We start from the raw sequence: 26,972 nt of genomic DNA, 5'->3' as shown, positions 1-26,972 counted from the left end.
AAGGTGCTGGACGAGCACAGGTGAGAGCAGCAATCACAGAGCGTGTTTACAACAAAACTTTATTGGCAAACAATGAAAAGGCCAAAGTGATCGGCTGACCTCATCGTTACATCAGAAATAAAACAAGAAACCCGCTGCTGACGATAAAAAGAAAATAAAAGTAATGGACCAAATGAAGAGATGTCAGGGTCAAGAACTTTGACCCTAAATCACAGTGAAGACTCAAAAACGAGGAGACGTGACTGAACTACAGGTGGTCTGAAGGTTTCTTCTTCTGCACTCTGTCTTCCACAGACTCGGATTAACTTTATACTCACACAGTGAGGAAGAATAGGATCCCCACCTTGACCTTTGATCTCTAATCTCTGCAGCTGGAGGGAAATGGAGGAGCAGCCTGCAGCGGCTGAACTCTGCCGGCAGGGGGCGCCAACACACCTCAGCCGAGCCATCTTAGCTGGTCTGTGAGCCAGAGGTTACACTCCCCACGAAGAAACGCTGAACTCTGTCCACGTGACCTCCCCCCCCCCCACACACACACACTTTTTTAATACAACTTTGAATTGTTTAAGTCGACAGAAATAGGTTCGATTATTTAAATCTAATACATTAATTTTGATTTTGTAAATATCTTTAATTCTTAGCAAGATGAACACAAAAAGACTGAACATGCTTTCTTGTTTGTTCAGGATTGAAAAAATAATTAAAAGAAAAACCAACAACAGAGCTGCTGCCTCGTCAGCTCCTGGCTGTGAACCCGGTCCCGGTCTTCCGGCGGCTGTGAACACGGTTCCCCGGCGGGGTGTTTTCGGCCGGGTTTCGGTTGGTCCCGCTGCGAGACTCGCTGCTGGTTTTGGTGCTCAGAAAAAGCGGGGGAGTGATTCCTCTTCACCCCACCCCTCTCTGAAATCGTTCCACTACGTCAGCTCGTCCCGTCCGCTCGGTGAAGATGTCTGCGACGGGCTCAGGCGGCTGTGGACCCGGGCCCGCCTCGGGCGCCGGCTCCGGGGCGTCCAACCCGCGAAAGTTCAGCGAGAAGATAGCACTGCACACCCAGCGGCAGGCCGAGGAGACGGCCGCCTTCCAGGAGGTCATGATGGACATCACTTCGACCAGGGTGAGTGAGAGGCGGCGGCAGGAGGAGAGCTGCCGGAGGAAGCGAGGCCTAGTCCGGGCTCGTCGGGCTCCGGATAAGCGCTGTGCGGTGTCTCTGCGCGGCGCTTTGCTGAGATTTGGCGCTGTTTTAGCGGCAATCACCTCGTGGGGACGCAGTGTGTGGGTTTTGTTGGGTGTTTGTCTCTCCGGGACGCACTGCTCTTCATTTCCGATACATCGTTAGCGCTCGAAGCTAACGCGGCTAACTTGTCTTGTTTACTATGTTACGTGAACGTCGCTGTCAGCCTCGCAGTGCCCCGCAGAACTCCGGCCAAAAACCGGATATTTTAACGCGACGTCACCTCACGTCACACACACATATCCAACACCTTCGACTTAATTAATTCGGGGTGTTTATTTCATCCCTTTGGCAACTTCGGCGTTAATGTCAGCCATTGACAGGCTTTGCTTTCATGTAGATGAAGCTCCCATTACTCGTGTTTTGTGCCTCCTAAGGAAAATAGTGTGATTTTATTTTTGATTTGTTTCTTTGACTTGTGGAACAAATATGTGTGTTTTACAGATCTGACGTGGTGATTTTATCTTTGTCCACCCTGCCCGGGAAAGATTACCTTAAATCGTGCATACTTTACACGGACTCTGGCCTGGCGGCGCCGTTTTAATGTCAGGGTGGGCGATTGGTTCGGATGTGTTAACGTCACCTTGTCATTGGTGATGTGTGGGTGTCACTGTGATCTGAAACACGCCCTCAGGTGTGAAGCAGGTGAGAGGGTCGGAGTGTGGAGGCAGGTGGTCTCTGCTGGTGTGTTTACTGTCGTGGGAAAATGTGGGAGTCTGGCTGTCAGTTTATTTTTGATGGTTTGAGGTCATTTCTGAAATTTTTTTACAAGTTTAAAGGTGTGTGTTTCTGAAGCTGGTGTTTTTGTTCTGTGAGTCCAGCCCGTGATGCTGCCGTGGGGTTTGGAGTTTTTAGGTGCGTTTGTGTAATTTTATTAGAACACACAGAAATGGTACTGAAATAATCACACAGTGGTAAAAGTTCATCCTTCAATACTTATTTTGGGTCAAAGTCAGCAAACCTTTATTTTGAAATAAATGCTTCAAAGTAAACCTTTATTCATTTTAGTTTCACATCAGATGTGACAGTGATTCTGCACATAGACCACAAAATTAAAGGTAGTTCAGGAGATGCCTGAAGGTGGCTGCTGAGTGGTGGGACTTGCGTATGGACCACGGTAGGCCACAGCTTCTCCCGGACTCAAACCAAAGAGCCGTGGGCCCGACGGCTGAACAGAAACACGAATGCTTCAGGCTGACATCCAGTCACGTCTTTCATAAACGTGTTTATTTCATACACGAGTGAATGAGAAAAGCTCACTGTTTATGAACGTGGTGGGCTGTGGACGCATCTTTATACTCTTATTCTGAACGTTCAGCTGCTCTGTTCTTCCTGTCTGGAAGCTGTGAGTTGCTCTGGACGCTGCTGCAGGTCAGACAGTCTTCTTCCCCTCTCTGTTGAATTGCAGCTCCTGCTGATGGTCCTGGTTTGGTTCTGGAGGGTCACTCGGACCAGAACCTGCAGCAGATGCTGCACAGAGCAGGTCCAGGACCAGCAGCTGCAGCTTCTTATCATTATGAGGTGCTGTTTAGTTTCCTTGTGGGGTCGAGTTGGTCCTGAGAAAGGCCCTGGTTCTGTGCTGGTTCTGTGTAGCTCAGATGGATTTAGTCAGGCATGTGGATCCGGACTGATTGTTTAGGTCTTGTGTAAAGATTTTGTCCTCCAGGGTTTGTGAAAGCGTGATAAAACAGAAAATATCCTGAGGTTTGATGGTCTGACCCTCTGGTTTCATGATCCGCATCATTATTGGCTTGACCTCACTGACAGGTGACTGGTGTCAGAGCTGCTCAGTCACACGTCGGGTAGAAAGCTGCAGGTCTGTAGCAGATCCAGGAGTTTAACCCGAGGACATGATCGAGCTCTCTCTGAACTCATACAGTCATGTGAAGGAGGAGGATCTCACTGGACCCTCTGCAGTGTGAGACAAACGGAGTCCACCCCATGATTCAGCAGCTCGTTGATCCTCCCTCAGCAGTGACAGTTCCTGTGTGACTTTATCAGCCTGTCAGATCTCTGAGGAGGAGTTTGACTCCACTCTTCTTCACAGCGTTGCTGAAGTTTGCTCCATTCGTTTATGCACAGCTCTCTGAGCTCTGCACTCTGGACCGCTGCAGCAGCTCCGTCTGCGCTCGCTTCAGCGTCCTGCCGATTGGTCCGAGCTTCAGCTGCGGGACACATGGCCTCACTCTGACTCTGGAATACTCTGATGTACGGGGAGTTCACGGTCCACTCGGATCATCATCCCTCCTCCACGGCGCTCACAGCGAGCAGTTTGCTGCTGTGCACTTTACTCTCGTCTGTTGCTGAAGTCTGCTGCAGCTTTACAAACCTCAGCTGGCTGTCGTGACCTTTAACCTTCTAAATGAGGCCTGTGGAGTCTGAGATCTGTGGGTTTTTCAGGATGAATGTGTTGGGATGTTCACTCCTGGGAAGATTGTGGCATCCTGTTAGCACACCTGAGTGCTGCAACACTTCTGCTTTTACACAGGTGCTCACACCTGCTGCTGAGTCAATCAGTGGGCAGCAGCTAGTTGCTCCTCTTGAGCTCCTCTGTAAGGATGGACGGGTTTCAGTGAGACTGGTGCTGTGAATCGTTTTTCTGCCTGTGACATGAATGAATGCAGAATAATCCAACCCTGAACATAGAGCTGGGCGATAGAACGATAACGATATGTATCGCGATATAACTTTTACTCGATAGAGAAATTAAGCTATCGCGATAGACCTCGCCGCTCTTGTCCTCTTTTTAAAAAAAAAAAAAAAAAAAAAAAAAGGTCAGCCAATCCAAATTAAGTAGCGCAGAGCCGAACCAATCACAGCCGCAGCGTCACGTCGCGTGACTTGTTACGTGCAGCACAAGTGCCAAGCCGCACGTGTGTTTGTTGGGAAGCAGCCAGCGGGTAATGGAGGAAATGAGTGTGCCGACTAGAAAAATCAACCGAGCGTGACCGAAGAGAAAACAGATGATGGTTCCAATGCCCGAGAGATTGTCGAACGGAAGAGCCATAGAAGTTCCGTAGTGTGAAGGTATTTCGGCTATTTCAAGTCTGACAAAAAACAGAGTAGCTGCACTGTAAATTGTGCCGAAAGCAAGTCTGGAAATACAATAAACTGGTGCATGCGTCACACTGTGCGCCACGTTATTGTTTCGGTGAAATGAATTTCTACAATACTGTTAATTCTACTCTCTGCAGTGTTTAAATGCTTACATATACACACAGTTACTGTCCCTCCACACATACGACTCGGTTCTGCTTCTATGCCCCAGCTTTGTTTACTTTTTCCCACCGAGGCTTCTAGACTTCTGATTGGCCAACATTTCTGCACGGTTAGGAATCTAGCGCCACCTGCTGCTTTGGCATGTTCATAGCAGCGTTTTCCTTCATTTCTGCCTTTATGTGTGGACGGGATTATTTTTTAAAGCGAAAACGGAAAATCTCCGTTTTCAAAAATACCCGTGTACGTGTGGACGTAGCCTCAGTCTCTGACTGGAAGCGCTAATTCGTCATTCGGCTTTTGTCAGACTAAAGTAACTGTTAAAACTGTTTGAAAAGCTCAGCTATACAACAAGGAGAGATTGAGAATTTCCTTTTAGTTCTCAGTTTATTTGATATTGACAAAAGTTAGTCAGTTTTGTCTGTTCTTCTGTAAAACAAACTAAGATTTATTTTTAGAATTAATATTTTGTTTCTAAGTGGAATTGACAATTTAGTCTGTTTCGTTTGTTCTATTTTGAAACTTAAACGCTTTAGCGGCTGCCTTTTGTGTAGTTTGCAATATTTGCCTTTATTTATCTGAAAAAGTCTCGTGTTCCTTAAGTACATCTACCCTGTTGAACTTATTATGGGAAATAAATATTTAAAAACAAGCTGCTGATTATTTCACATTTTACTTGTGAGCAACGGCACATTTAAATCTTACAAATATAGTTATTTGGCTTATATCATGATAGATATCGTTATCGACTGAAATGAAAAAAACATATCGTGATATGAAAAAATCTCATATCGCCCAGCTCTACCTGAACATGAATAGTGTTTGGTGCTCGCTCTCTGCGGGTCAGCGGTGCTGGTGTTGGTTGTTTAGAGGTGGGTAAACCTGCCGTCTGACATGCTGTGCCTCCTGTTTCACTTCACTGCTTTTCTTTCTGAACGAGGCCAGGTAAGAACACCTTTCGTGCAGGGCCAATACCTTCCTGTGTCTGCAGGCCACAACACGTAGCGTGGTTTTTCTTCTTTAGATTGCAGCTCGTCGGCAGTTTGACGTTCTTGCGAGAGGAAACGAGGCTGAGCTTATCTGATCTGAGAGCAGGTGATGGACATTCAGGTTTCCCCCCTTAGACCTGAGTTTGTAGCTCTGAGCGTGTTTCAGGTGTTTAATGAACTGAAGCCACAGCACGGAGATGTTCCCGAAGACGTCTCCGGTTTGGCGAGTTCGCTGCTTTCAGGGCTTCAGAGGGCGACGCCTCCAAAGGACAGCAGGCTACATAGACGTTCCCAGCAGCCTCTGAAGAGGAACTCTGCTTTTTGATCGCCGTCCATATGACTCTGTTTCTGCAAAGTCTTCCATATCTGAAGTAGGAAAAATGGCCAAACTCAGGGCTTGTTGAAAATCAGCCATTTGAAGCTGTAACCAAACGACTCCCAAAGAATTCAGCGATGAGTCAGTTTGTAAGGAAACGTGTACGGGTCACTGACTCAGGGCTGCGAGGAGGTGATCGCATGTGCAGTAAATCACCGTCACGCTCTCACAGGAAGGATGTCGGCTTTCAAGCGTTAAAATTAGAGCAGGATGTACTCTTCAAATGAATGTAGATCTGTGGCAGTGCAGATGAAGAAGTAAGGATAAACCCCCCACCCCCACCCCCGTGGGTTTTTCAGATCATAAACCTTATCAGCAGTCTGAGTGGGACGTCCTCGCACTGCAGGTGGAGCGTCACGTGGACACAGGACGGCGTTGTCGGCATAGAGGAGGATTCTTACAAAATAACACGGGTCCATGTTGGAGTTAGCTCAGGCGTCCACAAACACATGGATGGAATATTTCTGAGCTAACGGTTTGCTGTGATTACACTGCCTCATTAGCGACGGGGAGCCATCTTTAATTATAACATTAGCGGTTTTCCAAATTTTGGGTTCAGAATTACAGGAAATCGGCTTTAGTTCATTAAAAAGTTGCATTTCTGAACATGAAACTCTCATCCTGTGACAGCATGACGAGAAAATAGTCGCACGAACAGGGGCTTTTGTTTGGGTGTTGCTAAAGGTCGTTTTTGTGGGCGTGGCCTCCTGACGTTTTGTCCTGACTGAGAGGCAGACAGACGAGCTCACGCTGGTCACGCCGTCTCTGCGCTGATGTATACCGCAGCGTGTACGGCGCCTGCAGCCTGAAGCGATGGACACGGGTTGTGATCCTCATCAGCCTCGGCAGAGACGACGTCTCGGGCAGCGAGGAGGTCCTTCACAGCCTGAGGAGACACTGTGGGTGGAGCTAGAGCTGGGCGATGTCTTTGTGAGGGAGGTCATCTCATTATGGAGGGAAAGCTTTTCAGTCCAGTTTGTGTTCTTCCAGCTGAGCTCTGTGCTCGGCACAGGAAGTCTGAGTTTATTTTCAGAGGCCTGCCTCTTCTCACGATGGAGATGATGGCAGCGGCGGGCAGAGTCCTAAGGCGGGAACAGATGTGTGGTTCGTGGCTGATGTCTCTGAATTCCCCAAACTTCACGGACAAAAAAGGAAATTGTTTGTTGTGATGAGTAAGTTTAGAAGTGGGGAACAGATGACAGCCTCGTGGCGTCACAGCAGGCGCTGATGGCGCCGTGCGAGCGCTCCGAGCTGCTGGTGGTTTCTGTGCAGGTCTTTGGAATGACATCATCAGCTTCCTCTGCAGAGGCCTCCTCCTCCTCGACGTTGTGCCGCTCGCGGTCCTGGCTCTGGTCTGTGGGACCCTCCAGAGCCCAACCGCGACCCGCTACACTCAGCAGACAGGAAAGGGCCGGGCTAGAAACTTTCAAAATAAAACCTGAGGCCATCATATTAGGCATAAGCTTTTTAGCACAAGTTGGATCTTTCATGTGGATAATGGAGCGTTTGAGCCGCTGTTCTGACTTCATTTGACTTTACTGTGCAGAGCAGCTTATATACAGATGAGGTCGAATAAAAGGTGGCAGCAGTTATGTCTACAGATGTTTATATCGCTGTACAGATGTGTTGATCAGTACATCTGCACATTGTCCGTAGTATTCTGGGATGCAGACGCGTGTACCTGTTTCTTTGTTCTGACCCCCGTGTTGGCAAGCGTGACCATAAACTGCAGCCTGATGCGTGGATGTAATGGCCGCTCGTTTGCGCCGCTCGGCCTGAATTAAACGGCGTTTGTGGACGAAGTTGAGCGTGGTTATGTTACGTGTCATGGAGGAGGAGCTGATGTTAAAGAGGAGGAGGTGCTGTGTCTGGCTCCTCCTCCTCCTCACCGTTTCCAGGAACGCTTCAGGAATACGTGGACGTGACGTGAACCCGACACAACCTGAAACCGTCAGAGCAGAACTCTGCGCCGTCTCCTCACATCTTAAGCTGCTCTTCAGTTAAACTGGCGCCGTCACTTCACTTCAGATAAGGAAATACCTCGGTGTTCACATCAACGAGGACCTCACTTGGAGCACACATACGGAATTCCTTATTAGTAAAGGCAGACAGCGCCTCTATCACCTGAGGCGTCTAAAGAGGTTTAAGATCTCCAAGAATATACAGAGGAGATTCTACACTGGTGTCATTGAGAGCATTTTGTGCAACAACATCATGGTGTGGTACGGGAACTGCACAGTACAGCAACAGAAAGCCCTGCAGAGGGTTGTGCGCACAGCTGAACGCACTATGGGAACATCTCTACCAACACTGCAGGACATCTACGCTGAAAGGTGCAGATCCCGGGCCATCAGGATCACTAGGGACTCCAGCCATCCCGCCCACAAACTGTTCAGGCTGCTGAGGTCAGGGAAACGCCTCTGCAGCCTGAAAACAAGAACAGAAAGGTTCAGGAGGAGTTTCTACCCACAAACAGTGAGACTCCTCAACCAAAAACGCAAACCGGATAATATGCTGGACAATCTCACACATAGTACATAATTCGCACTTTACTTTCTTCTTTCCTGAACCTTATCTTATCTTATCATATACATTTGTACTTATGTAAATATGTATATTTTTATAGTTTTTCCTGTCTCTTAGTTTAAGTAAAAGTTTTTCTAGTATGTTTCTCACAGTCGGGGGGAGTATTTTTTAGCCAGGAAAAACATTTCACTGTATGTTGTACTAGCTATAACTACATGTGACAAATAAATAAATAAAGAAAGTAAAGAAGAAACGGCGTCTGCGCTCCGCTGCTTTAACCTGACGTCCAGCTTGGTCCCCGGTTCCTGGAGCCGGGGCGAACCTGAGAGCTCAGACGTTAACGCGGCGCGGCTTCGTCGTTGGTTTGATGCATTTGAGCCGCGCAGATGGCGAATGACTTAAATCTGTTCCTCTGACGGACAGATCCGTCCCTCGGGTTTGTTTAAAGCGAAGATTAAACAGGAAGTTGCCGCTGCGCTCCTCTTTGGTGATCATCCAATCAGAGCTGGACCTGGAGCCTGAAGGGGCGTGGTCAGAAGGTTGAACGAGTTCCGTATGGCAGAGGATTGAGCCTGAGCATGCTCTGGCTCCGCCCCCTTGCTTCTCATTTATGCACTGGTATTTGCAGGTCTACAAAGATTGTTCTCTTCATAATTCTGCTTCAGAGACTTGGGTGTAAGGTAACCACGGCGCCCTCAGTGGGGCCACCATCTTTGTATTTGGATGCTTTTATGACGTAAACAGTGATGTCATCAATAATCCCAAATCTGTGGCGGAGACCGGTGCGAGGAAGCGGCGTTTTTCTGTGCAGGCTGAGCGACTTGTGCGGAGGTGAAGGCGGAGTCAGGCGGAGATGAACGTGGTGTAGACGATGAGAAGAAAGCAGGGCTTTTTTTCACTCTTATCTGTAACACCATCAGCGCTGCTCTTCTTCCCACATCCACCCCTCCGCCTGCTGCCCTCGCGTCACCACAGCACCAAAGCATTAAACGCAACCTTTGACGACATCACTGAAGTGAGCAGGTAACCAGGTGAAGTGATCACCTGGTTACCTGCTCAGGTAACGAGTCTGTATGGGGAAGCACGGTCGGTGAGTTGCGGCTCGCCGAGGTTGTGGTCGTCTCATGTATTTGATCTGAGTGACGGTGTTTTTTTTTCACAGCTCCAGGCCCAGAAGCTCCGCCTTGCCAGGAATCAGGGGCCGTACTATGGCGGCTCATTACCAAACGTGAACCAGATCGGCAGGACCCCTCAGGACTTCCAGGTAATCGACTGCTACTGCACTTTCACCCTGATGTCACTTCCTGTTTCTTTTCTTATGTCGTAGGTGCAGGACAGCGAGCGTCAGAGTATCGCTCGATCTCTGCTGACGTGATAAAGACGCCTGTTTTGTGTAAACGTTACTGCCTATGTTTGAGTATTGGAGTAATAAGGTGGAAATAAAGGTGGGCTGAGGATGGAGCCCTGTGGGGCTCCTGCAGAACATTTAAGGCGGTCTGATGCTTTCGGTGGTTTGCGTGCGGCAGATGTGATCAAAGCCACAGACGGTCTCTGTCGTCGCCTCTCATCCGCTTAGTTTCTCTTTTGGTTTGAATCTTTGGTCCTGATCGTATCTCTTTACTCTCCTCGTGTATATTTTTAATGCTTTTTTGTCCTTCCTGAAAAAAGAAATGTGAGGAAACGGCGCTCTGCCTTCAGCGTCAGTGTTTACTGATTCTTTTGTGACGAGGAAGACGATTGGCTCAGTGTTTTCTCTCCTTTATTCTGGAGTCAATCAGGCACCGGGTCTCTGCTGTGAGCTCCAATCAGATGTGGGCAGCAGGAGTTAGAAAGCCGAGCCCGCTCATCATCTCTGACTCATCAGTGTTTCCATCACACTCGGTCTGTAATGGCGCTGTTCGTGGCTCCTCCTACTCTGCTGCAGTGGAGCTGAGCGTGGACAGAACGTCTCTCAGGTGTTTGAGTTTCCTCCTGTGGGTCTGATGCAGATGGCTGATCCCACATTAAAGGATCTGTCTGCATCAGAGCGACCCAAACACACACAGGTAGCCTGCAGAAGCTCCACCCCCTGATCCAACGGGGTCTCTGTTGTGTGGCTTGTTAACGCCCTCCTGCAGCTGCTGATCCTCTGATCTAGTAAGGTCTCGTCTGCTCGGGGCTCTCCAGTTCTCCCCTGGGGTCGTGCGGGGAACTCTGGGACCGCGGTTGCCCCGGGACACGAGCTTCACTTTACAAACAGCCGTTGGTCCCTACAGGCTGACCTCACCGCCTCATCTTTGTTCAGTTTATTTGAATTATACTCGAAGATCAGACAAAAATGCTGTTTCAATAACCACAACATGTGTCAGTGAACGAATTCTCTGAGTAAATATCTGAGATTACAAATACTGAGCAGAGTAATCCTGACCAGGTCACATTATTATGGGCTTTTATTTTGAAGTGTGTGAGGCTTCCTGTTTCCTCAGTATTTACAGGTGTGGAAATGATGCTGACTCTGTCCTCTCCTCTCATTCCTCCCCTCTCTGTCCCCCCCCCCTCCTCCTCAGGGCTCCTTCCCGTCCACTCTGGAGTCCAGTCGGGCGACGCGGCATCACGGGCTGGTGGAGCGAGTGCAGCGGGACCGCCGCTTCGTCTCGCCGGTCCGACCATATCGCAAAGTATCCTTCAGTTTACGCGAGGCTCCCTGTCTTATTCCAGATTGTTCCTGTGCTCCCGACTTCCTGTCTGTCTGTTTACTTCCTGTAAAGACTGTGAAACCTCTCAGCTGCACTTTGATTGCTGGGAACTATTTTCAGCAGCGGATGACCAAAAATCTGCAGCAGCAGCTCCAGGATGGAGTGTGGAATAAATCAGTGTGTGTGTGTTCGTGGTGACGGAGGATGGCGTGTCAGCTGACAGTGAGCGTTTAGAGATTTTGGCGTGGCGGTAAAATCCAGCGGTGGTGCACTCCTTCTCCTCTGTGGTCGCAGTGATGCGTCATGAAGCCAGTGTTTCAGCTTTTAGGATAACAGAAGGAGACAGGAAGTGCAGGAAAGGCGTCGGGCGGCGAGCTCACAGATGTCGATGCTTTATTGGACGGGTCGTTTTTGTCGCGCTCTTTCTCAGTCGTCCTCTGCGTCGATGGGGCGAGGGGGCGGGGCTGATGCTGAGAGCCACTGCGAGGAACTTTTATCTAAGAAACTCCGAGTGATCACGTTGAGTTTGTGTCACAGCAGCAGTGAAAAAGCTGCTCAGAAAAACAAGTCGTGCAGGCACGCTCGTCTCCACACTTGAAGCTCCTCCCATCTGACAGAAGTGCGACCTTTGACCTTGGTTTGAGTAAGAAGTTGTGGTGAAGCTCTGAGTTCTTCAGACTGCACTGAGCGTTCCCTGTGAGGGCGAGAGTTCAGAGTTCATCCTCTTCCGCTCGCGTCCTGCAGAAACCCCGATGATGAATCAGAAATAAGTTAACAATAAGTTTAAAGAAAAAAACGACATCGGGCTGTCGGGGTTAACGTGTTCTAACAGGGCGGGGTCATTCAAACCCGATGAGCTGATTTAGCCCCCGAGAAGCGACACAGGTGAGTTTCTACAGGTCAGCGTGGTGTCGGCGCCATCTGAAGCTCGTTTAGCTCCTCCTGATACTGAAACTGATGAAGCTCTGTGCTTTCCTTAACCTGCTGCTTCCTCAGATGGACAGCTCCCCGTACAGCCCCGCCTACCTGTCGCCGCCACCCGACCCCAGCTGGAGAAGGTGCTGTCTGTTAACCCCGCCCCCTGCTCTCCCCGCTGTGTGTGTGTCCGTGTGTCTGTCGGCAGGTCTGTTTCTTTGGTTTCGCTCCTGCTTGCTGTTCCCTCCTGAAGCCTCAGCGTCGCTGCAGTAAAACCTCGACGCTCCTCTGAGATCAGAAACCGGAGGAGATGAAGCTCCGCCTCAGGCTGTGAAGGAGACACTCTGCTGCAGTCTGACCCGTGAATAACATCTGTACACAGATGTTCTGTGATTGTGACGGGCGTTTAACCCGTGCTCCCGCAGCGCTCGAGGAAGACTCGCCTCCCCGCTGCAGTGACTGCGAGGTGACTCTGAGGCTTCAGAGGGTCCCGTGGTCCTCGCGTTGACCGAGAGGAGCCGATTCCAGCCTGTGTTCCTCCTGCTCTTCTTCTTCTTCTGGAATCTTTGGCTCTTTCTTCTTGGCTTCTTCCGCTGCTTCCTGCCTTCTTTCTGCGTTTCCTTCAGAGGGAGGCCGGCTTCCGAACTCCAGGTGTCCTATGAAGCTCCGCCCCCGCAGGTTTCTGCCACTGACTGGTTTCAGGTCTGCCTGCGCTCGCTCCACCTCCTTTGTAGGAGCACGGTGGCGTGGTCAGGTTGGGGGTCTGAGCACAAACTACGGTGGCGATAACGCACTCAGAAAAAACCACAACAAAGCAGGAAGGGGGCGGGGCGGTTAAATGTCACGATGTGCAGAAACATCAGCTCAGATCGCGTCCAGCAAGCCTCCAGCTGAGCTGACCCCTCCCCGCCGCAGGCGGAGCGTTACGAGGACTGAAGGAGCCGCGGGACCTGAAATCCTCCACGCGAACGCCCCCACAGGGAGTGAAAACCACGACACATGAAAAGTGGGAGAAGCTCGACCTTCATCCTGCCGTCACAAACAAATGAACAGAATTCAACCGCTCGGGTTTGTTTGGCAGCTCAGGGCCACCGTACAGCAGGACCCGGCAGCTCGAGGCCGCGGAGCCTCCCTCTCTGCTTGGCTTGTTTGTCTCTGAGCCTCCTCCCTCTGCTCCTCTTCGTCACCCTTTGACTTTTCGTCGCTGCTTCCTGCTCGTCAGACCAAAATAACTTTGTTTTTGTCGATCATAAAGGAATTGGTCTGGAAACTTCCCCGGAGATAAAAGCCAGTTGTTTCGTCTCCCCACCACTGCACTCAACAGGTGAACCCTCCTCGTCCTCCTCTTCCTCCTCCTACCTTCACTTCCTCCTCTTCTTCCTTCCTGCAGCTGTAACCTTCAGAGTGGACTTTTAGAAGAATTAGATCTTTTCGATGCTTCAGACTTTGAAGCTTTCTTCCTTCCTTCATCGCTCGGCCCGAGCTGCTGCTCGTGAAAACCTCTGACCTCGGGTGCAGCAGCTGCTGTCACAGGTCAGAGGTCATGTTGTGCAGCTGTTTGCAGTCAGAGCGAGCCTCCTGCGGGGAGCCAGAAGTGCCAAAATCACATTAAACACTCCAATATTTCCTCTTATTGCCTGTTAGACGTTTTTACTTCCTGTGAGTGTCGGTTAAACATCAGGCCCAAGTAAATGGATCAGAATGACTCCGCCTTCATTTACATACAGTAGCACAAATGCAGGAAGACGAGAGATCACATGACCTTCACCCCCGTGGAAACATCTGGAACTCGATCTGCAGATGATCCTGAAGGTCAGGTGTTTACTCCAAGGCAGCAAATCAGAGTGAAAGGTCAAAGGTCGATGAGTGAGCAGTAAAACACAGAAAACTGACGGCGTCGGAGTTTAGCTGCTCGTCCAGGACGAATATTAAAACCTGAAAGAAAACATCCAAACGTCGGGTCGCGAGGAGAGTCGCGATACATGCTAATGATTATTAGTTAATGATTAATCAGCACTGTGCAGGAGAAAAGACCAAAGTAATCATTGTTGTTATTACTATGTTTTTACACTCTGACATGACTAACAGCTGAGCATCAGTGAAAACATAAACAGATAAAACAGAAAAGTAAATGTCTGCGTTTTATTTTTTTCATGTTTTGTTGGTTTTTAAAGACAAATTCATTTATTTTTGAGTCGCTTCTTTTCATTTTGGCATTTTTGTCTCTCCGTAGTTCGAAAGAGCGTTTCTTTGGCGTCTCATCTCTTTGTTTCACCCTCGCTAACCTTCACCTCCTCCAAGCCTTTGCTCCTCTCCCCCTTTAACTCTCTGTCGGTGTCTCTCGCCCTTCAGGACGAACTCCGACTCAGCGCTCCACACCAGTGTGATGAACCCGCCCTCCGGAGACCCGTTCAGCACTGGCGGACCCACGCTCGCCCTCCAGAACGCCAGAATCGGCGGTGAGTGAAACCGAACCGAACAGACGCCAGCACAGGTGTGTGTTATCAGAGACTTGGAAGACGGTCCGTGTTCAGGGCGCGAAGCTTCAAACATGTTGGAAAGTTAAAGTGAAACTGTTCAGCAGGATTATCCTTTTTTAATAATTACAGGAAAACATTTAAATCCAGCTTTGATTGTAACGGCGACGACCTGAGCGGACACGTTTCAGTGATTCAGTATGTTTGTAATCACCACTGTGTGTGTGTGTGTGTGTGTGTGTGTGTGTGTGTGTGATGCTGCAGGTCAGAGCGACGGAGAGGGCAGAAGAAGTGAGTAACGCACATTTATCCTACGTCCAAAGGTCAAACTTCCTCTCACTGATGAATGACTGTGGATGTCAATAGAACAGGAATATTGTTTGTTGTCGGGCAGATGAGCATCTTTACAAAAGTAAAGACCAATAAGAGACTGTACAGGGCAAACATGAGAAGGATGCAACATAGTTACAAAGGAGAGTGCAGCTAGCAGGATAATCTTGTGCTGTATGTTTGTACAACAATGACAAATGCATGAAGGACGCCAGCTTTTCCCTCCTTGAGCTTTTCACATTAAAGCGTCACAGCCCTCCTCTCCATGTGTGAGTCACGGTGTTTTATGTCCCTCAGTGTTTCCATATCCTGTCCCTCCCATCGAGGAGAACGTGTTGGACGAGGGGAAGCTGATGAAACCCTGGGACACCAAGAAGGTAAAACCCACAGAAACACCATCTGCCTGTTTCACCCTTACATTAAATATTCACATTTATATTCATTTCTCCCTCCAATCTCCATAAATGTCCTGAGAGTATGCGAAGGACATTTCTCACTAGTTTATGGAAGTTAAATGAGTCAAAATCTCATTATCATCCTGACACAGCTGCTGCAGGGTCCGTTTTAGAAACATGTTGACATTTTAAGTTTTGTGTTTTTAGCTTGTTCTAAAGTTTACTGAGTGATTTTGTGTTTGATGCTTCTGAGTCATTTCTGTTATTCTGGATTTTTCTTTCCCAGCTGCCGTTGTTGTCATCCCGGCCGAAGTCCTGCGAAGTTCCCGGCATCAAGTAAGTCCCAAAAAGCTTCTGTTAATTCAATTCAATTCAATTTTATTTATATGGCGCCAAATCACAACAAAAGTCGCCTCAAGGTGCTTTATAGATACAGAGAAAAACCCAACAATCATATGACCCCCTATGAGCAGCACTTTGGCGACAGTGGGAAGGAAAAACTCCCTTTTAACAGGAAGAAACCTCCGACAGAACCAGGCTCAGGGAGGGGCGGGGCCATCTGCTGTGATTGGTTGGGGTGAGAGAAGGAAGACAGGATAAAGACATGCTGTGGAAGAGAGACAGAGGTTAATAACAGATATGATTCAGTGCAGAGAGGTCTGTTAACACATAGTGAGTGAGAAAGGTGACTGGAAAGGAAAAACTCAATGCATCATGGGAATCCCCGGCAGCCTACGTCTATTGCAGCATCACTAAGGGAGGATTCAGGGTCACCTGGTCCAGCCCTAACTATATACTTTAGCAAAAAGGAAAGTTTGAAGCCTAATCTTGAAAGTAGAGATAGTGTCTGTCTCCTGAATCCAAACTGGAAGCTGGTTCCACAGAAGAGGGGCCTGAAAACTGAAGGCTCTGCCTCCCATTCTACTTTTAAATACTCTAGGAACAACAAGTAGGCCTGCAGAGCGAGAGCGAAGTGCTCTAATAGGGTGATATGGTACTACAAGGTCATTAAGATAAGATGGGGCCTGATTATTTAAGACCTTGTATGTGAGGAGCAGGATTTTGAATTCTGGATTTAACAAGAAGCCAAAACAGGAGAAATCTGCTCTCTCTTTCTAGTCCCTGTCAGGACTCTTGCTGCAGTATTTTGGATTAGCTGAAGGCTTTTCAGGGAGTTTTTAGGACTTCCTGATAATAATGAATTACAGTCGTCCAGCCTGGAAGTAATAAATGCATGATGTATGTAAACAGAATTGGTCCTAGCACTGAACCCTGTGGAACTCCATAATTAACCTCAGTGTGTGAAGAGGACTCTCCATTTACATGCACAAACTGGAGTCTATTAGATAGATATGATACAAACCACTGCAGTGCAGTACCTGTAATACCTACAGCATGTTCTAATCGCTCTAATAGGATATTATGGTCGACAGTATCGAACGCTGCACTGAGGTCTAGCAGGACAAGCACAGAGATGAGTCCACTGTCAGAGGCCATAAGAAGATCATTTGTAACCTTCACTAAAGCTGTTTCTGTGCTGTGATGAGCTCTGAAACCTGACTGAAACTCTTCAAATAAACCTCTGCAGATGATCTGTTAGCTGTTTGACAACTACTCTTTCAAGGATGTTTGATATAAAGGAAGGTTGGAGATTGGCCTATAATTAGCTAAGACTGCTGGGTCTAGAGATGCTTTTTGAGTAAAGGTTTAACTACAGCCAGCTTGAAGGCCTGTGGTACATAGCCGATTATTAGAGATAGGTTGATCATATTTAAGATCGAAGAATTAATTAATGGCAGGACTTCTTTGATCAGTTTTGTAGGAATGGGGTCTAAAAGACACGTTGATGGTTTGGAGGAAGAAATTATTGAAGTTAACTCAGAAAGATCAATTAGAGAAAAAGAGTCTAACTTAACATCAATGGTACTAAGAGTAGCTGTAGATAATATTACATCTGTGGGATGATTATTGGTAATTTTTTCTCTAATGATAAAAATTTTATTTGTGAAGAAGTTCATGAATGTTAAAGGGATGGTTGGCTCAACAGAGCTCTGACTGTTTGTCAGCCTGGCTACAGAGCTGAAGAGAAACCTGGGGTTGTTCTTATTTTCTTCAATCAGTGATGAATAGTAAGATGTTCTGGCTTTGTGGAGGGCTTTCTTATAAAGCAGCAAACTATTTCTCCAGGCTAAATGATGATCCTCTAAATTTGTGACACGCCATTTCCTCTCCAGCTTACGAGTCATCTGCTTTAGGCTACGTGTTTGAGAATTATACCACGGAGTCAGGTACTTCTGATTAGAGACCTTAGTTTTCACAGGAGCTACAGTATCCAGAGTCGTACGTAGTGAGGAGCTGAAATTATTAACAAGATAATCGACCTCTGTTGGGGTAGCGTTCAGATAGCTGCTCTATGTTGGTACAGGACATTGAAGATGATAACAGTGGGTGGATTATATTCTTAAACTACAGCGCTTTCAGAAAGACATCTACTGTGATAAAGTCTACTCTCCACTGCTGTGTAATCAATTATTGTAAATGTAAATGTTATCAGGAAATGATCAGACAGCAGAGGGTTTTCAGGAAACACTGTTAAATGTTCAGTTTCTATGCCATATGTTAAAACAAGATCTAGAGTGTGATTAAAGTGGTGGGTGGGTTCTTTTACATTTTGAGAGAAACCAATTGAGTCTAATAACAGATTAAATGCCATGTTGAGGCTGTCATTCTTAGCATCTACATGGATGTTAAAATCACCCACAATAATTATTTTATCTGAGCTCAGAACTAAATCAGATATAAAGTCTGAGAAATCAGACAGAAACTCTGTGTAAGGCCCAGGTGGACGATAGATGATAACAAGTAAGACTGGTTTCTGAGTTTTACAGCTGGGGTGGACGAGGCGAAGCATCAGGCTTTCAAATGAATTAAAAGTCTGTCTGGGTCTTTGGTTGATTAACTCATTCACTGCCATTGACGTCTATAGCCGTCAATTGCAGTGAATGAGTCAATGGGTTTAACTCATTCACTGCCAATGGCTGGCAGTGAATGAGTTAATAGGCTGGTGTGAAAAATTGCTGCCACACCTCCCCCTCGGCCTGTGCTTCGAGGTTTCTGGTAGTTAGAATGACTCGGGGGTGTTGATTCATTTAAACTAACATAATCATCCTGCTGCAACCAGGTTTCTGTAAGGCAGAGTAAATCGATTTGTTGATCAATTATTAAGTCATGTACTAACAGAGACTTGGAGGAGAGGGACCTAATATTTAATAATCCACATTTCACTGTTTTACTCTTTGGTTCAGATGTGGATACTGTATTGTTCTTTCTTTGTAATTGTTTATGTTTAAGTTGTTTGTTGCTGGTTTTTAGTTTGTTTTTTGTCTGTGTGGGAGCTGACACAGTCTCTATGGAGATGGGTTTTTTGGGTGGGGGGGGGTAGCAAAAACCCATCTCCATAGCCGATCTCTGTTAGTCTGTCGCTCCTGTTAGCCACACTCTGTCAATCTGAGTGATGCTTTAGCCTGATTTGTTAAGAATGGCCTGGTTTAACCGTTACCTGGAGACAGGTAAAGCTTCAGGAACTTGAGCTGTGATGTGAATCTCTCTGACCTTGTTCTGTTTCCTGTCAGTATCTTCACTTCCCCGGAGCAGCCGTCCACGCCGGCTCATGGTGTTCCCTCGGCGCTGAACACTGGCGGCTCGCTGCCTGACCTCTCCAGCCTCCACTTCCCCTCGCCACTGCCCACGCCACTGGACCAGGACGAACCGGGTTTCCCAGGGTCGTCCTCTTTGAGTGGTGGCAGCAGCACGGGAAACCTGGCCTCCACCCTCACCCAGCTGGGGATCAACGCCGCCAACGCGCAAGGAGGAAACGGCAGCTTCCACCACCCACCAGGTAATTGAAGCTGTGACCTGTGAGTTTGTGCGTGGCTACAGGTGTTTAATGTCTTTTGTAACCGCACACGTTTTGCGATGTGTTGAACTGCAGTCTGTCGTGTTAGCAGTGAAATGATTGACAGGTGTGAAATCTGTGCAGGTGAGAGCAGAAAAGGGCTGCAGCTATCGATTATTTTAGTAATCGAGTAATCTATTGACTATTCCATCGATTAATTAAGTAATCGGATAAGAAATACTTTTGTCTTATTAATGGGCAATAATAACAGGTCTGTCAGAACAAAGGTTGGTTTTAAAAACTGCAATGTTTTACTGCACACAACATAAACTAAACCCCCGATTGTATTCACGCTATATTAGGATTACATTTTTCAAACAGTTTTTGTGCTGCTGAGAACAACGTTATGATGCTGCAGATGTTTATTAATATAAATAATAACTCAGCGTCCAGCCTGACGACCCTCAGGTCAGCGCCTCGTGTACGTTTGTATTGATTTGTGAAAAAAAGCTTTTAAATAAACAACATTTAACATTGTTTCACTTTCAATGTGAAAAATGTTACAAAAGCCTTGATAGGGTCTCGTACACCCCACGCCCTCCTTTAGACACACCCCTGTTCGCTTCCACGTGTAATAGGACGGCCGCGGTCGGCCAGTATCAGACTAAGTTATCAGGAACTTCTGCTGAACAGCTGCTGTTTCCTCAAGATCTGAGTCTCCATTCGTTTCTCGAGAGGCTGTTTGGGACAGCGGTGACTCGGCGGGACCACACACGGTACAGGAAGTGAGTCCGTGGTCCCGTGTTTCAGAGTAATGTCTGCGACGGCGAGTCGGACAGGTCGTGCTGTTAGCTGCTGAAACGTGCGAAGGTCCGGGAGAATCAGGAAGACTGAAGCTGCCGTAGGAGGATGAGAGTTTAGGGTGGAGAACCAGAGGGTGTAGTCGCCGCAGCAGAGGCCACTCTTCCTGCTGCGGCGTTTCTGACAGCGAGCGGCTCTTCTTTTGAGCTCTACTGTCAGAGTCGGCAGAGGAAGTCCGTGGGCGAGCGCTAAATTTAACCCGAGAGGAGGATTTTTGTTGAGGGAGGAAGCGGCGTCGGAAAATGTTGAGTCGTCTGTGAGGCAACCTCAGGCAGGAAGTGGCTGAGAGCTCGACCTCAGGTTACCGTCTGCATCGTTGTCCCGTGCTCTGACAGGCTGCGGACCAGGTGGACGAGGGAATGCGTGTTTATTGTAAATGAGGTCAGACAGGAACTGCAGGTAATGTTTACACCTGCTGCGACCTCCTGGGACGGAGCTGGTAGATGGCGAGGTGCGATCAGCTGAGTGCTCGGTGTTAACGTTGTTGTTGTTCTTGTGTCTTTCAGGACTCCTGGCATCGTTACAGAGCACGCTCGGTAACCCCTCCCTGCAGTCATCACTAAGCAACCCCAACATCCAGTCATCACTCAGCAGCCACTCCTTCTCAAACTCCCTTAGCTCCGCCTCCCTGCACTCATCGCTCAGCAACCCCTCGCTGCAGTCGTCCCTGAGCTCCTCGCCGTCGCTGCCATCCTCCCTCAGCAGCCAATCGCTGCACTCGTCTCTCAGTAACTCCTCCCTCCAGTCTGCGTCCAGCGGTAACCCTGGTTACAGCAGCGGCGTGGGCGGCTCTGGCTCCTGCTCCTCCTCCTACTCGCCACTGATGAGTGGGCAGGGCCAGCCACCGCCGCAGCTCAGCACGTCGCCGCGCCGCCGCGTCCAGCTGTCCCCGCTCATCCTGCCGCTGGGCGGCGACTCACGGCGGCATCACTCCAAACAATTCTCCCCGACTATCTCACCCACCCTGTCCTCCATCACACAGGTAAGCGATCACCTGTTCAAAATCAATACAAACAGGAAGTGATGCAGTTTAACAGAGTTTCCCGGGGTTAACGTCCCGCTTCCCTCTGCAGGGCGTCCCGTTGGACACCAGCAGGCTTCCTGTGGATCAGCGGCTGCCTCCGTACCCGCTCAGCCAGTCCCACCAGCACCAGCCCGGCGCGCAGCAAACGACGCTGCCTCAGCACCACCACCAGCCGCCGCTCCGCCTCCAGCAGCCACGGCCCAGCAGCCAGCAGCAGCTCCACCTGCAGAACATGCGGAACCAGCACCTGCAGCAGCACTTCGGAGCGGTACGTCCCCAAATTCAGTCCTGATTCTAAAGTTCCCCTCCGTTAGCTCTGGCGCTCACCACCGTGTTTCCTCGCAGCAGCAGAGGCTGATGGGACCGCAGATGAGCGCAGCGCCCCCTGTGAAGAGCGAGGGCGTGCCGGAGCAGTGCGTCCAGACCTCCTCCTCGTCCTCACTCTGCCACGCCAAACAGGAAGCGGAGCAGCAGAGAGCCAGCCTCCATCAGCACCAGCAGCACGCCGGCCACAGCCTCCCCGCCGACATCTACAACGTGAGTGACCTCTGCCGCCAACGCTCAAGTTAAACACATACACTCGCCTTAAAGTAGGCGGAGCCGGCCGCTGTCCCTGCAGCATAATGCTTTGTAATGCTTCGTTCTGCTGACGCTCAGGTCGCGGCGCCCATGCACGAGCAGTTCTGATTGTTTGAGACGTGGATTTCGGAGTTGTTGTGGTTTTGCTGCGTGTTTGTGGCGGATGCTGGCGTGTCCCACGTGATGATGTCGTCGTTGTTCACGCGGCAGATAAACTCCTGAGACTCGTCTGTGTCAGGGTCAGAGGTGAGGTCCTCCCACCTGGATCAGCTGGTTACTCTTCAGCAGTGACTTCATCAAAGACGTGTTACCGTGAACACTTTCAGAGCACGCAGACGTGTTTCCATCTTGACATTTTTTTGCAGCAGTTTGTGACCTCACGAGGTCAACTGCACTTCCTGGTTCTGAGGAGCAGTTAGAGGCCACGCCCATCATCACGCCCATGACACTCTACTTGGGGAGACCTGTGGAGCGGGCTCTCAGCCGGGAGGAGGACGCTCCGTCTGTATTTCGACGGCAACGGCTGTTAAACAAGCACCAAAATTTCATCTGTGCGCAGGTCATAGGGGGAGGAGTCACCTCCACCTGGTTTGAGGTAACGCCAAGGGGTGTGAAGGAGACCATTCCTCGCTCAGTGTGTTGCTGCTCCGGCCTCCAGGATGTGAAACATGCCGGAGGCGCCTGGCTGTGACTCCTGGGATGTGACTGCAGCACGAGTGTGGTTACTATAAAGCAAATAAGCCAATCAGGAGCGGCGCTCTGAGTGCGTATCTCGTAGTTTAGCGTCAGCGAAGGATTTCTGCTCTGAAAGTTTGTCTTCTGAGTAGGGGTGGGCGATATAAACGATATACAATAGAAACTATATAAATTTGGCCAACGATAGAGATTTTGACTATACCGCTCTACCACGATAGCGCATGTTGATGATGTCATCAAGCTGCGCCTGTTTTGGTCGAAAGCATCATGGGCAGTGTAGTCCGTGCTGCAGGGAGAATGGACTGCCGTACCCGTGATGTGTCTGTGAGCGCGAGGAGGGAGAGAAAGGAAAAGTACGAGCTGTCACCGAGCAGAAACGGGAGCTGGAAGCATGTAAATATAATAATAACCACTGCAGCCAAACAGAGAGCCTGACGAGCCCAGCTGTGAGTAAGCTGTTAAGACTCGACTGTACGCTGTGTTCCTGTTTTCCTCTGAAACAATAAAGTTCTGTTGCAGCAGCCTTTCGACGCCTCTCTCTGTCTCTCGCTAGCAAAGTGAAGCTAGTTTTCAGCTACGAGCCCGACACGAACCCGACGTATCAGCCAGAGGTCCCTTTACTATGGTTCGGAGCCGTGGACCTTCAGTAATAGTAATAAATCACATTCATGTAGTTGTAAACAGCATGATAATATATTAAGTAATCCAAAGTAATCAGAATACGTTACTCTCATTGAGTAATGTAACGGAATATGTTACAGAATACATTTTGGGGCATGTAATCTGTAATCTGTAGTGGAATACATGTTAAAAGTAACCTTCCCAACACTGCTCCTGACTGAAGTTTGGCCCGTGTACAGCATCCTGCTATGCGACTGCATTTGTCCCTGACCACCAGAATCCCTCACGTTAACTTTTATCGAGTGGAAAAAAAGTTAGCGTTCATCCTCCAGCTTCACTGTGCTAATGTTATGCTAACATAGCTGTGTCGCTAGCAATCACGTAGCACAACATTATATAGCAGGTAGTCCAACTTCAGTAACCCTGCAAACGCCACTGCTGTTTAGTTTCCTGTCTTTATGTTAGAAGTGGCAGCAGAGCTGTACGTTTGAATTAGTTTCAAAAATCTCAGTCAGAACATGGTATGAAATGTTTAGGTGGAAACTAGCGAGCTAACTTCCTGTTAACTTCTAACTCCGTTAAATTTAATAAATTCTGTTTTCCACTAGGTGTGAATGTGCGAGTGAATGTGAATGGTTGTCTGTCCCTGTGTGTTAGCCCTGTGACAGACTGGCGACCTGTCCAGGGTGTACCCCGCCTTTCGCCCTATGACAGCTGGGATAGGCTCCAGCGCCCCCTGCGACCCTGAAAAGGATAAGCGGAAGCGAATGGATGGATGGATGTTAAACTTAATTGTTACACCTGGTAAAGCAGCAACGCTGATGATTTAATTAAAGATGAAAGAATTTAGACGTTTTTAACTCTGTGTTCGTTTGACTTTGGGACCTTAAGCAGACGGAGTTTTGGACCCAGATTACTCCGTGAAGCTCCTCCCTACGGCAGCCGTAATGCTCTGACATCCATCAAGCAGTGCTGCTTACCAAAGTTACACTAAAACATTATTTAACAGATTTTTACAGCCAAAATCGGTTCGAGGTCAGTAAGCACAACCAGAATTCATACATAAGGAACACTCTCGATTTTTGAGAAAATTAAAGGATTTTAAGTCCTTATAGTGTGGAAAATACGTTATACAGAAGAAAAGAATATATCGTGATATATATCGTTACCGCACGTGCTTCAAATTATACCGCGATATGGATTTTAGGCCATATCGCCCAGCCCTACTGCTGAGAGATAGTGGCGTTCCCGGGACAGACGCCAGACACGGGCCGTCCTGGAGGAGGCAGAAGGCGTAAACATCAGCACGCTAGTGAGGACGCTGAGAGTCATGTGACCAACATGAGGCTGACACCAAACAGATTAGTTTAAGTGTGTGTTTGCGCGCGTGTTTTACATCCTCGGCTGAAACTGGATTTAATCACTTTGTCTTTCTGTTGTCTTTTTCCCAGGATGCTTTGCTCAGCTCTCTGCTGGACGACCCCTACCTGAGCCTGCAGCTCACCGGCAGATCTGAGCAGCAGGTAAAGGAGTGATGTCACATGTTTGAATAGAAGGAGCTGATTGGTTGTCAGTATAGCTGCAGGGTGTTTGTAAGAGGGGCTGAGATCGTCTGAGCATGTGCGGAGGAGGGAGGGTGGAGGATGAAGGTGGAGAAGAGAAGGAGGTGCAGAGGGTGGGTGGGACAGAAGGAGATGGAGGCAGATGATTGGCTGTGGAGCTCAGGTGAAGGGTAGAGTTTCATCTGTATTCTGTAGCGTGGTTGGTTAAAGAGGTTAAAGTTCATGCTTCTTCAGGTTTTGATGATTTTGAGGATGACCCTCCTGCGCCGTGACAGCCCATCTCAGTTCTGCGCGGCGTCTCTATCGAGTCACGTGACCTCAGCTTTCTCTTCCCGTTGCAGTTCGCCACAGAGACCCAGGCCGACATGCTGTCCCTGAACCACAGCGGTCTGAGCTGCAGCGCAGACAAGAACCAGTTCCCCTCCAACAGCCAGGGGGCGCTAGACCTGCAGGACCTCAGTGACCAGCAGCTCCTCAACAATCAGAACCAGAACTTCAGCGGGAGCGACGGACGACATAACGTGCCCAACATCATCCTCACAGGTCAGCGAGACGCGAGCCAAGCGTCGTGTTTTCTGTTTGTTTCTCCTGCACGCCTCTAAACCCCTCCCCCTCCGTCTGCAGGCGACTCTCCGACGGGCCTGTCCAAAGAGATCGCCAGCGCACTGTCCAACGTCCCCGGCTTTGAGATGGACTCCTTCTCGCTGGATGACCAGCTCCGGATGGACCCGCTGTCCCTGGACATGCTGGAGGGCAACCTGATGCTGGCCGACCCGGCCGTGGAGGACTCCTTCCGCTCGGACCGGCTCAAGTGACGCCGCCGACGCTCCGGGAATGGCGCCCGCACCTGGAGAGGACTCCACCCTTCCGTCGCTCCCCCACAGCCGGTCTGTCGAGCGAGCTTTGGAAGAATGCGCCTTCATCGATGAAGGAGCTGACATCTGTGTTGGGGGAGGGATAAACTGAAGGAGGCGGAGCCTCACTGTCAATGGCACTTAAACTGAAAACGCTCTCGCTTGCTTGAAGTCAGAAACCTGCTGCAGCTTTCTGACCACTCCCCGCCCACACCCGGCCGTCATGATGGCGTCACGCCACAGGAGCGGAGGCGTGAGAGCGGTGTGGAAGCCACTTTCTGCTCTGACAGCTACTTTAACAGGAACTTAGCCATGACCCCTGACCTTTGTCCTCTGACTTCTGTCCCCTGACCGTGCGTGCTGCTTCTGCTCGGGCTGCTCCGCTCTTTTATGCAGAACTCATTTTGACGTGTGAGCATGCTCCGACCCGCCCACCTTTACGTTGCCTCTGACTGGACACGAGCGTCGACCTACAGCAGCTGAGCATTGCCGAGTTTTATCCCGCCGAGGCTCGTCAGGAGAACACGCCCCTCAGCTGGAGAACTGCCGTGGCTGCACGAAGTCTGTACATGAAGAATGGACACACCCACCATGTCCCGCTTCGGCGCTGTGAGTCGACGCGTCCCGTGTCATCACACGATCTGCTTGCTCTTTGGCTTCTCTGTGTGAGTGTCAGCTGATCTGAAGGCGGAGCATCGATGGCGCCTTTGACCAGCTTACGTCTGTCTGTTACATCCACATTCCCGCCGCCTGCAGATGGTCAGCTGACCTTTGAACCCAAAGTGATGCTTTTCAAAGAGGAGTGCGAGCCTTCCTCCTCCTCGTGTGTTTTTATGAACTCAAGTATAAAGTTTTTATTTTTGTAAATAACTCAGATATAAAAATCATATTTAAGAAGAAAGCGTTTAGCTCGCCGCCACCTTTGTGAGATCAGCCCGCACGTCTGCCTGACCGCTTGAAGGTCGAAGCTCGATGCGCTCGCCCAGGATGGCGAGGTCCCAGCAGAGTCCCAGCCCCGCCTTAAAACAAATATAAGAGCGCGTTATCAACACATGTGATTGTGATCAATCGGAGCCTGACAGGAAGCTGCACGACTACAAAATCTCTCTTTCTGTTTTAAACAGATTTTATTTTATTCTGAAAATGTTTGAATGAATTTAAATTTACGGAAGTTTCACGAGGAGCGAAAAACAAATATAAAAGTCGTACATTTACGAGGAAAATTATTTTTAAATGTTTCCTCGTTTGCTGCTTTAATCTGAAAATTCGACATCATAACCAAAATAAACACATAGATTATTAGAGCCGCGTTAATGAAAGCCGCCTGATGAGGTTTATTAGAAAAAAGAATTTATAATCCTGAAAGGATAAATGTTTTTTGTATTTAAAGATAAGATATTCCATCATGGCCCTGACCGGCTGCCGTAGGAACCACCCCGAACGATTAAAACGCAATCAAAATCCTTCCTGTTTCAGCCTGGAAGGTTTTGGGAAACCTTGAGTCCAAAGCAAGCGTGTTGGGGGAGGAGCTTCAGAGCAGCCTTGCTGGTTTCAGGAGGTCGGGAGGTGACGAAGGTGAGGAAGAGCAGTGGGACTGGAGGTTCAGGTGTATCTGCTGCCCCCTGCAGGTCGCTCACAAGATAAAGGTCACAGTCGAGGACGGGAAAAACGAAATGAAGCTGATCTCTGAGGACCTGCAGACAAGCTCCTCCCACCTCAGCCCGGCCATCACGAGCAGCAGCCGCTCCAG

General features: G+C 49.0%; 1 protein-coding gene across 3 annotated transcripts; it reads left to right on the top strand.

Annotated features, from left to right (window-relative positions):
* Nucleotides 1-830: 830 nt before the first annotated feature.
* On the top strand, nt 831-25,330 carry LOC113031800 (CREB-regulated transcription coactivator 2). Of its 3 annotated transcripts, none has more exons than XM_026184224.2 (16): nt 831-1,114; nt 9,501-9,602; nt 10,885-10,995; nt 12,010-12,071; nt 13,184-13,252; nt 14,281-14,387; nt 14,670-14,696; nt 15,033-15,112; nt 15,417-15,466; nt 18,763-19,028; nt 20,393-20,868; nt 20,960-21,178; nt 21,256-21,447; nt 24,258-24,329; nt 24,710-24,911; nt 24,993-25,330. In XM_026184224.2, exons 1-16 carry the CDS (start codon nt 947-949, stop codon nt 25,181-25,183), a joined length of 2,394 nt encoding a protein of 797 aa, XP_026040009.1. In that variant the 5' UTR covers nt 831-946; the 3' UTR covers nt 25,184-25,330. The 3 variants fall into 3 exon arrangements, with proteins under 3 accessions (XP_026040009.1, XP_026040011.1, XP_026040010.1); XM_026184225.2 differs by having other exon boundaries at nt 832-1,114; nt 21,259-21,447; XM_026184226.2 differs by lacking the exon at nt 13,184-13,252.
* The last annotated feature ends 1,642 nt before the right edge of the window (nt 25,331-26,972 follow it).

Source organism: Astatotilapia calliptera, chromosome 11 (genome assembly GCF_964374335.1).
Source record: "Astatotilapia calliptera chromosome 11, fAstCal68.1, whole genome shotgun sequence".
Taxonomy (NCBI): Eukaryota; Metazoa; Chordata; class Actinopteri; order Cichliformes; family Cichlidae; genus Astatotilapia; species Astatotilapia calliptera.
Note: the sequence above shows the minus strand (reverse complement) of the source record. Positions and strands in the feature narration are given on the sequence as shown.

Excerpts from the sequence above, each read along its gene's own strand:
- LOC113031800 (XM_026184224.2), top strand. The coding sequence starts at position 947 with ATGTCTGCGACGGGCTCAGGCGGCTGTGGACCCGGGCCCGCCTCGGGC. Across the intron at positions 10,996-12,009 it reads CGGTCCGACCATATCGCAAA|ATGGACAGCTCCCCGTACAG; the intron begins GTATCCTTCAGT and ends CTGCTTCCTCAG. Across the intron at positions 24,912-24,992 it reads GCCCAACATCATCCTCACAG|GCGACTCTCCGACGGGCCTG; the intron begins GTCAGCGAGACG and ends CTCCGTCTGCAG.